Source organism: Olea europaea, chromosome 7, assembly GCF_002742605.1.
Source record: "Olea europaea var. sylvestris chromosome 7, O_europaea_v1, whole genome shotgun sequence".
Taxonomy (NCBI): Eukaryota; Viridiplantae; Streptophyta; class Magnoliopsida; order Lamiales; family Oleaceae; genus Olea; species Olea europaea.
Window position 1 is genome coordinate 343,061 of NC_036243.1, and position 10,003 is coordinate 353,063.

Consider the following 10,003-nt stretch of genomic DNA (forward strand, 5'->3'; position numbering starts at 1 on the left):
TATCATGTCACGATTAAAAGTTGCATATGGGACCCCATTCAAGGAAATTTTGATAAACTGAATGGATTTGTAGGCATATATGACAAGAAGAAAAATAAAATAAATATTAGTGAGACAATTCAACTTGAAGTGGAATACCAATCCGTGGCTGCCAAATTTTATAAATGATTGACATAAAAATATCTTCACAACATTTGATTATCATTTTTGTTATCTCTATTTTCTCGTTTTAAGCTCTCATCTATATGATTCATCTTCTATTTACATTTGATTCAGTATCATCATAAGCTGCTCAGAGCACTTGAGTTATTTATATCTGACAGATTCAAAAACTTAACAAACACGATAACACATATAGTTGAAGCTTTGTAGGCATGTGTAACTAATAAATTTGGAAGTAGGAGAATTTGCTATTCTACCTTTGTCCAGTTAAGAATGTCATAAGTGGTTTTGCTTTTGTTGACAACCTTATCCAAGTTTATATAATATTGCACCAGATTAGTTTAAGATTAATAAGGTGTGCTATCAATTATCCACATCTGCCTACCAATTCTTACCAGTCACACCCAAACGTATTCCTTTAGACTTTTTCAAAATCTTTATATATGTCGCTGTGGATAATTCTCAAAATCCTTCACCTTCTTGAACTTATCCTAATCTCTCATATATGCATGTTTAAGTCATGATATGAGTATCATCATCTTTCTGCATAGAATTAGGCTTGCGCAATCATTCTCAGTTGTTTTTCTGTATTGGTTCTACGTTTTTTCTTGAGTCGGTAGTGTGTTGTGATTCATAGACACGAAAATTATATAAATTCTTGTATTTCTTTTTAATAAAAAGATTGTAGGTAAAATGTCGTCCAGGAACAAGCTTAGTAACTCAAGTTCAGAAGATATGATAAATGAAAAGAAGAGGAAGAGAATGATATCCAACCGTGAATCAGCCAAACGATCGAGGATGAAGCGTGAGCAGCACGTTAAAGACCTGAACGATCAGATCATGTATTTCACGAACAAACGCAGTGAAATAATTCATAAGATAAGTGAAATTACACCACTTTATGAGAGAATTGAATCGGAGAACGGAATATTGAGATTGCAGCGTGAAGAACTGAGAAGAAGGCTCGAGTCTTTGGATACAGTTTCTAGGAATACGTGTGAGGCAAATGAGCCTCCGTTGGAGATTTTGGAAGATCTCTTCCTCAAACCATGGCAGCCTCCTTTCCAGTCTCGGCCTATAATGACCTCTGCTGGGATTTTCCGAATTTAAAGCAACAAATCCTTCCAAGATTTGCATATAGCTTGCATTTTTGCAGATGTAAATACGACGTTTTTGTGCAGCCTACCAATCTTCTTCAACAAGGCTTAATCGAACTCAATTTAGAAACCTTTCTTAAGATGTACCGTTTGTCTAATTTCTACTTATAATCGATTAAAACATCAAATGACAAATGATATTATACCGTTTCACTGAACTTACAACTACATGTAGCACAGCACGCTTTAATATGGTCAGATTTACAAATTACAAGCAAGCATCTCTTGTAATATATGAGCACAAACAGGCTATAGAACTTGTTCAATAAGTAAAACACATTAGCTGTCCATTCTTATGTTGGACCAGGAGGGTCGGAGAATGGGAATTACTGAAACTTCCGTGCAGAAATTGAAGTGAGCGGCGTCCCCTTCCAACCAATTGTTAAGCATTTCCCATTCATATCAAACGTGGTGGAGTTCCCGCTGGTGAAATTCTTAAGCACCAGATTTGCTTGATACATAGACGACATGCTCAGTTCTATCTCCACCAACTGAAACCTTTCGAAAAAGGCCCTCCATACATTGACACTCACATGTCGAACCTTTCTTTCTTTTCCCTGAGTCCCTACAATGTTTCTTATTGCAGAACTGCAGCATGTTGATTCAGCATCCCTTCTGTTTTTCTCATCGTTCTTCATACAATCTGCTAAGGTATCAAAAAATGCACCATAATAGAAGAGAGATTCCACAAACCTGTCCACAAAAATCGGAGAATTACAATTTGCCTCGATCTCTGTAACAATCATTACACAAGGATTGATTGTTCTGATCACTTCCATTATATGTTTCAGCCTATCTGGACATCCAATCATAGTTGTCAAAGCATATGCTGCGTAGACAGCCACAGCTTCATCAGTATCAAACTTGAAGAGGTCTATATTAAGATCTAAAATATCTTCTTCCACGACAATGTTAAAAGAAAAGTGAAAGTTCAAGGACTGAGCAAAGCTTGTCAGACGCCTGCCCGTCTCTTCTAATTTTTCCTTCGATTTGATTCCCACAGCCGTGATTGTAAGATGCTCAATGGGATTTTTGCATCTAGTTGAAAGAGCTTGCATCAAAGTAATGCAGTGTATTCCATTCCTGATCTCGAGGTCAATGATGTGTACCTTTCTTGCCTCAGCTAAATGTTCTACTAAAGCTTGAATTGCAGCGAAACTGGTAACCCGAGCAAGAGGTAACTCGTAGCAAAATGCAATCAGGATCGAATCTTTACACTTCAGTGCCTTTAGAGGATCTTCAGACTTCTTCCCTAAACCCTTGGGAGTAATTCTTCCAGTTTCTCTATCAATCTTCTCGTAAAGAGCTTCGCTGAAATAAAAGACTAGTCTCTGAACAGGAGTTCCTTCACTGGAACTCATTCTGTCACACTCACGCAGCAGCTTGATCGCACGTTCATACTGCTTCTCGCCTACTTTTTCAGCAGAGGACAGAAGAATCTGGACAAGCTGAATTTCTTTAGAATCTACTGTAGAGGGGCCTAAAATTGAACCTGTACATGGGTGGCTAAGCATTGAAATCTCACTGCTATTTCGAGAATTTGACCGGATGAATTTTTCTGCAGCCAGTTTAATGATTATTTCAGCTGAAAGTGCTGAAAAACTAAAACTACTGCGTTGCATCTCATAGCTTGACACATTTATCCTTTTACCATTCAATCTTCTCTGCTTGTTTCCATATTTCTTCAGAATCTCAAGCGACCTCGGTGGAATAGCATACTGTCTTTTCTTCTCTGGTTCAATAAGCTCTGAATCTTGCGATTTGACATTAATAAGCTTCCAGAAGTCATCGTCAAATGATTGAAACGGCGGAGAGACAACATCAAGATACAAATCATCAAAGCTCCCAAAATCAGTGAACTGCTGTAGTTGTTGATCAATATGAAATTCAGACGTAAAGGGTCCTGGCTGAGGTATACTATCTCGCACCTCAAAGGAATCCATGCAGGAACTAATTAAATCAAATTCTGTCAGTCCGCATTCTCCACCTTCAAGGACTCCATTTTGATTAGCAAAATTCTCACCTTCCCCAATTCCTGTACTCTTGGAGGAATTATATTCATCCGAATCTTCATCAGTATTCAATTGTTCAGTATGAAACACTTCGTTCAACATCTCATCAGAATTTGGAAACTCAGTATGAATCCTCCAATACTTTCTTTTAGGGAGTTTCTCCTAAAATTATTGCTAGTCTAATTTTCATACAGGACAAGAGCTTTCAACAAATTCCTTGTAAGTAGCGATAACATTGTGACAAAGATTTGGTTTATTCATCTCTTTAAATAATATATACGACATTTTCAATAGCCTGCATTATTTGAGATGAGTGTAACCTGGATTATTTACCTAATATGTTCTGTCAACACTCCACTAGCAACAAAAACAAGAACCAAAATCCAATGAATCACGGACGGTCTATAATCTAGCTGACACAAAAGTTTCAATATTAATATTTTTAGAAAAATGGCATCGAAGGACGGTTTAATTTGGATTAGTTAGGATCTGATTAATATGTAACAAATTTTGGCTAAGGTCACTATCTAACACTAATTTTTTTTTTTTTTTTTTTTTTTAATTTTTTGAAAATTTTTTAAAGGTACCACTACTCAGTTCTTTATTCTGCCTTGCATTATAATCCTAGAAATGACAAAATGAAGGACATAGTAAAATTTCTGTTCCTACTCAAACACCAAGGACCCTATTTTTCTCGACATCCCTCATACAATCAGCCAGGAATTCAAAAAATGCACTGTAGTAAAATAGAGCTTCAACAAACCTGTCCACAAAAATTGGAGAATTACAATCAACCTTGATTTTAGTAAGAATCATTACATGAGTGATAGTTTTGATCGCTCTCATCATGTGTTCCAGTCTATCTGTACATCCAATCATAGCTGTCAAAGTCCCTGTCCCTGTGCAAAGCTTGTAAGACGCCTACCAGTCTCTTCTATTCTTTCCTTTGATTTGGTTCCCACAACCGTAATTTTAAGTTGCTCAACAGCATTTTCAAATCTAGTTCAAAGAGCTTGCATCAAAATTATGCAATGTAATCCATACCTGATCTCAACGTCAATGATGTGTACCTTCCTTGCCCCCACTACATGTTCGACTAAGGCTTTGGTAATCTGAGAGAGAGGAATTCTTCCAGTTTCACTGTCAATCTTCTCATAAAGAGCCTCAGTAAAATAAAAGACTAATCTCTGAACAGGGCTTCCTATATTGGAACTCACTTTGTCACACTCGCGGAGTAACTTAATAGCACGTTTGTACTGCTTCTCACCTTTTTTTTCAGCAGAGGACAGAAGATAAACCTCTTTAGAATCTCCTACAGAGTTAGTCAAAATTGAACTTGGATATGCATGGTTAAGCATGGAAAGCTCATCACTACACTGGGAACTGGACTGGATAAATTTTTCTGCAGCCAGTTGAATGATTATTTCAGCTAAAAGTGTTGGACCGCTACTATTAGTGTAGTGTCTCTCAGAGCTTGGGGCATCTGCCTTTTTATTGTTTAACCTTTTGAATCTGCTTCCATATCTCTTCGGGATCTCAAGAGAACCTGAAGGGAACCCATACCGACTTTTCTTCTTGGGTGCGTTAAGCTCTGAATTTTGTGACTCAATACTAACAAGTGTACTGAATTCGTCGTCAAATGATTGGAAAGCTGGAGAGACAACATCAAGATACAAATCATCAAAGCTCCCGAAATCTGTGAACTGTTTTATTTGTTGGTCAATTTGGTAGTCGGACATGGCAATTCCTGGCTCAGTTATACTATCATGTGTCTGAGAGAACCTGATGCTCGAGCTGAATGGATCAAAATCTGACAGTCCCTATTCCCCACCTCCTAAGAGGACATTTTTATTTGTTAAATTCTCACCTTCCCAATTCCCAATACTCTTTGATGAACTATATTCATATGAAGCTCCATCAGAAGTAAATTGTGCACTAGGGAAAACTCCTTTCGGCATCTTAAATTTTGGAACTTCTGTTTAAACCTTAGTTTCACTGTTTTATGCTAATCCTATAAATAGCAAGTCCATTTTTCATAACATGACAAAAGCTTCCAACAAATATTTACTAGAACACCTTGTAAATGGTGCAAACTTTGGCGTATTCTACCACTTTAATCAATGTTTATGACATTTTCAATAGCCAGCATTGTTTGGCACTAATTTGGATAGCATATATTAAATTCAGTCGCCACTGAATTAACAACACAAACAAGAATCACAATCCAATGGGACGCTGACACAAAAGTTTCAGTAAAAATTTTCTAGAAAAATGATACTAAACCCTTGTGTAGTTTGGACTAGTAAGCTCAACTTTCTAAAACAGATATTTCCATTTAAGAATGTTAAAAGGAAACAAGAAAATTACATAGATGACTTGCATGGAGAAATATTATACAAGGCAGGTGCAATTAGTTATGAGTTATGACACAAGCAACCTACATCTGGATCGTGAATCAGACGTAAAAAACCAAAAATATTTAATTCGATTTTAAATTTTCAGTCCTTTTGAAGCATCATAAACTCTTCAAAGAGCTCATTTTCTGCAAAAGTGAATGACATCTTGCAATGCTATGTACTGACTATTCTCTCTCTCTTTTACTCACATAAGATAAGACAAAGTCGTCAAACTAACTAATTCACCGACACTGCATTTACGCGGCCTTGCTCTAACAGATATTCCGATCTACACCATTTTAAGATACTAGCGCCAGACCTCTTAGATCAACTATAAAATTTTCTATGGTAACTTCAAATCTCTTTTTACATTTCTAGTGAACTAATTTTCCGCACGTATGATCTGAGCCTACATTTCTTGTACTTCTAAGATAATCGCTAGTTTCCCTGCTGCTTCTCATGGTTGGCTTATTTGAATAAATTCAGGGCCTATTAGTACAATGGTTGAACCTTAGCCTTGGCTATATCTAGGGCATCAAACAAGATACAAATTTATTATTGCTTGAAATTTTCAGTGAACAATCATCATGCATCATAATATTGAATATATAAACGAAACTGTTCAACAGAAAATACAGGATAGATACTGAACTTTCGACTTGAAACGGGACATTCCACAAAATCTTCCATGGAGATATTGAACTAAAAGGTGTTGCAGATTCTTTCTTGCATTTTTGGTGTCGGTCTGTGGCGTCTCCGTTTTGGGTAAGTCTTCATTAATTGCAGTCTATTTTGGGCCATCTTCAGCTTTACTTGGCGGTCAAAGGCTTTCCTTTTTGGGCAAGTTTTTAAATATATTTCAGATTATTCCGTTGGTCTCATTGGTGGGTCGGGTCTCCACTTTGGGCCTGTTTGGCCGGTTCTTTTTGGGTTATTACCTGCTGGGCCTTTTTGTTTTCTGTTAGGTATTTTAGGTGTTTTGTTTATCCCAATTCTAAAATCAGGTGAATAATTTGAAAATTCAAAAATCAGGTATATATTTAATTAATTAAAAAGTTTATTAAATAAAGAAATAAAGTCACAATTACATGATCAATAGTCACAGATTCATAATCACAAATCACAAATTTATTTACTGGTCATATATCGTCAAATTAATTGATCAAAGATTATTTCGTGGTCACAAATTAAAAATTTTGTAAGTCACGTATTATTTCAAGGCCACAGATCGTCTAAATTATAGGTCACATGGGTCACAAGTTATTTTGTCACAGACATCTAATGTTTAGTCACAAATAAGTCAAATAGTTGGTCACATACGCCTAATTGTTGGTCACAGACACCCCACCCCATCACCATCGTCTACCACCTCCACTACCATCGACCGCCACAACCACTTTCGACACTTTCACCTCCACCTCCACCTGCACCACACAAAAACTCCTACCAGTTCCACCATCGCCACAACTAGCAGCTCAACCACCATGTACATCCCTATTGCATCCTGCTCCAACAACCAACCACCACCTCCGCCTCCAATTAGCCAACACACCGCCGCTGCATGCTAAAATCCACCACACCACCACAACTACCACCCCTACAACAAAATCATCAAATCAGCCACTGCAACCAATGTCACCACCTCAAAATCACCGTTAACATCCCTACCAATATTACAACCACCAACTAACAAACATTGTCAACCAAAATACTATACAACCCGATCCAAAATCAGAGTCATAAAGCCACCACCACTCTTGTGAACACAACCACCAAATCTACCAACAATCCCCAAATAGCCGCCACCATAACCTCCTCAAATCGGAAAAAGAAAGAACCCAAAATTTTAATGTCACATTTTAATAGTTATTCTGAAAGAACCAAATATTTGATCACATTACCACCACCAACACTACCGTCGCCACGCCTATGGCCACTTGCGACTATTACCTCTAACACAATCAAATAACTTAACCATCATCAACACATCTCCATCGCCAACAATACAAACTAAGCACAGCCCTAACAACCCACTGTCACCAACCATTTTACTCCTGGCAGTGACCTAGTTACAGCAACGCAAACTGTGCATCGACTTTGGACCAAATATTGTTCAGATCTGAAATCATGGCCCCAATTTTGGTTTCAAATCTCAGATCCAGTACAAGGAGTATGAGGTGGCAATAACGATTCATTGTGAATAGATGCGATCTGCCACGTTGAACTTACTCCTAACCTCTACGATATCCCATTCCATCAAAGAACTTGTAGAAGCATTGCCTTGCTGAGCTTTAGAGTCGTGCCTCCATGCACAGAGACGTACTGCTGCAGCCGTGTGAGATGGCGCTGTGCATCGGATGCCGTAATGTGATGTTAACGTTGGGGGAGTGGTGGATGGTTGTGGTGAAATGGGTTTGGGGTGGATGAGGGGAAAATGGTGGAGGAGAAATGCCTATTGTGATAATTTTTGCCTCATTTATGGTATATGATAGCAATGAAGAAAATAATTTAGGGTTTGTAGTGGGGGTTGGGGTGGGTAAATTTTATAATATTATTAATAATTTAACTGATACATGATTTTTGGTTAAATAAACCTCACACCTGATTTTTGAATTCAAAAATCTAAACACCTATTTATATGTAATTTTCCCTAAGAATAAATTTGGCTCAGCCCATAAGAGCGGGCTTTTGTCCAAGCAGCCTTCTACCGTCCCAGCCTAGTTAAGCCATAAAAATTCCTAACAATGCCTTAATATTTTTGCTGGCCCAGTTAACAAGTCCTTGCTTGCCTCTTGTGCTATCTCCACATCCAAGGAGGTAATGCCTCCTTTGAAAGACCTCCATGAGGCAGCTTCTTGTGAGTCTCCGAGTGTCTCCCAAACATTTGGGGACGAGGATATGGAATCTAAAAAATTCTGATTTTCAGTCACATGCGACGGAATTGAAAAACCAAAAAGAGGAAAATCTTGTTGGGATTATTGGTGTTAAAGAGGTTAAAGCTCCATGGGTAAACCTCTTCAACGACAATAGGAAAATGGAGGAAAATATTAAGTTGAAGGCCTTTGATAATCAATCGGAAGAAGTAGTTTTGGGCGAATCGGATGAAGATAATATTGAGAATACTTGGGGATATGGTCTTGTTGGGTATTTTGCCGGTAGGTTTCCGGGGAAAATGGCCTTACTCCAATTGTGTGATTAGTGGAAGGTTAATTACAAATATTATGTGAACTCGAGCGGGTGGTTGGTTTTCAAATTTGAGAAGGATTCGGAAAGGTTAAGTGTGTTGCATGGTGGTCCCTACTTGGTATATGGGAGACCATTAATGTTAAAAGTCATGCCCAGCTACTTTGATTTTGATGACAAAGACGTTAGCACTTTGCCGATTTGGATCAACTTATTGGGATTGCCATTGGAGTTTTGGAACACGAGTGCCTTGGGTAAGATTGTCTCCAAAGTTGGTAAACCTATCTCGACCGATAAGGTCACGACAACTAGAGGTAGACTATCTTATGCAAGAGCACTAGTTGAAGTTGATGCATCTATTGAGCTTGTGCGGGTTGTAAAGATAAGGCTCCCAAATGGCATTTTGAGGGAACAAGAAATTCTTTTTGAGCATGAACCAAAATTTTGTGGTTCTTGTAAAGTGTTTGGGCATTCCACTCTTGGGGTGCAATTACAACAAACATGTCGTGGGTAACAAAAGGAAGTTCGTAAATGGCGAGGTATCAAAAGCCTCCATGACGGTTGCACAAGAGAAGAACACATGGGCTGGAAAGACATGCATAGCTTCTAATGTGCAGCGATCTCTAGTTAACACAGCAACACAATCTCATGAAATTCCAACCACAAACGATGGGCAGCAAACTAGTGAGATAAACAGTCAGCAGAGATAGCCTTTGAATTAGAATTTTACACAGCTACATTCTGATGTTGTGGATGGCCAGCAAGGGTAGAATAAGGACCAGCTGGATGCCCTATTCATTAAGTTAGTAAAAAGGAAAATTGGGGGTGGTCGGGTGAAAAAATTTGCAAGTATAGCAACTTCTCAAGTGTCGTCAAATGAAAGCTGTCAAATGGATATTACTGTGGCAGATTTTATGTCTAACATACGAGGGGCAGCCTCCAAACATGCATGCAATGAAAATCTCAAAGGAAAGGTTGAGAGATAAGGAAAGCGGGGACTAAAATTGACAAGAAGAAGGGTACCTCCCTTGCTTCAACATCATGAAGATGCATCGCATAATATTAGGGGTTTGAACCCCCCCCCCCCCCCCCA

At 38.2% G+C, this 10,003-nt stretch overlaps 4 protein-coding genes across 4 annotated transcripts; 2 read left to right on the forward strand and 2 right to left on the reverse strand.

The window, feature by feature from the left end:
* The first annotated feature begins 855 nt into the window (after positions 1-855).
* Positions 856-1,272, forward strand: LOC111397615 (bZIP transcription factor 53-like). The gene has a single exon (XM_023024619.1). It carries the CDS (start codon positions 856-858, stop codon positions 1,270-1,272), a length of 417 nt encoding a protein of 138 aa, XP_022880387.1.
* Positions 1,273-1,645: 373 nt separating this feature from the next.
* Positions 1,646-3,433, reverse strand: LOC111397616 (DELLA protein RGL1-like). Its single transcript, XM_023024620.1, has one exon. The coding sequence runs from the start codon at positions 3,431-3,433 to the stop codon at positions 1,646-1,648; it is 1,788 nt and encodes a 595-aa protein (XP_022880388.1).
* A 782-nt stretch (positions 3,434-4,215) lies between these two features.
* Positions 4,216-5,289, reverse strand: LOC111397617. Its single transcript, XM_023024621.1, has 3 exons — positions 5,199-5,289; positions 4,376-5,078; positions 4,216-4,330 (listed from the first exon to the last, which is right to left on the reverse strand). Exons 1-3 carry the CDS (start codon positions 5,287-5,289, stop codon positions 4,216-4,218), a joined length of 909 nt encoding a protein of 302 aa, XP_022880389.1.
* Positions 5,290-8,569: 3,280 nt separating this feature from the next.
* Positions 8,570-9,620, forward strand: LOC111397618. The gene is made up of 3 exons (XM_023024622.1): positions 8,570-8,871; positions 8,962-9,283; positions 9,372-9,620. The coding sequence occupies exons 1-3, from the start codon at positions 8,570-8,572 to the stop codon at positions 9,618-9,620; spliced, it is 873 nt and encodes a 290-aa protein (XP_022880390.1).
* Positions 9,621-10,003: the final 383 nt, after the last annotated feature.

What these genes read in the sequence shown, in the direction of transcription:
- LOC111397615 (XM_023024619.1), top strand. Translation starts at nt 856, where the DNA reads ATGTCGTCCAGGAACAAGCTTAGTAACTCAAGTTCAGAAGATATGATA.
- LOC111397616 (XM_023024620.1), bottom strand. Translation starts at nt 3,433, where the DNA reads ATGTTGAACGAAGTGTTTCATACTGAACAATTGAATACTGATGAAGAT.
- LOC111397617 (XM_023024621.1), bottom strand. Translation starts at nt 5,289, where the DNA reads ATGCCGAAAGGAGTTTTCCCTAGTGCACAATTTACTTCTGATGGAGCT. An exon ending in GAGTATTGGGAATTGGGAAG is followed by an intron (nt 5,079 to 5,198) that starts GTGAGAATTTAA and finishes TAACTGAGCCAG; the next exon opens with GAATTGCCATGTCCGACTAC. An exon ending in ATCATTGACGTTGAGATCAG is followed by an intron (nt 4,331 to 4,375) that starts GTATGGATTACA and finishes TCTTTGAACTAG; the next exon opens with ATTTGAAAATGCTGTTGAGC.
- LOC111397618 (XM_023024622.1), top strand. Translation starts at nt 8,570, where the DNA reads ATGAGGCAGCTTCTTGTGAGTCTCCGAGTGTCTCCCAAACATTTGGGG. An exon ending in TGGGGATATGGTCTTGTTGG is followed by an intron (nt 8,872 to 8,961) that starts GTATTTTGCCGG and finishes TGTGAACTCGAG; the next exon opens with CGGGTGGTTGGTTTTCAAAT. An exon ending in CATCTATTGAGCTTGTGCGG is followed by an intron (nt 9,284 to 9,371) that starts GTTGTAAAGATA and finishes GTTCTTGTAAAG; the next exon opens with TGTTTGGGCATTCCACTCTT.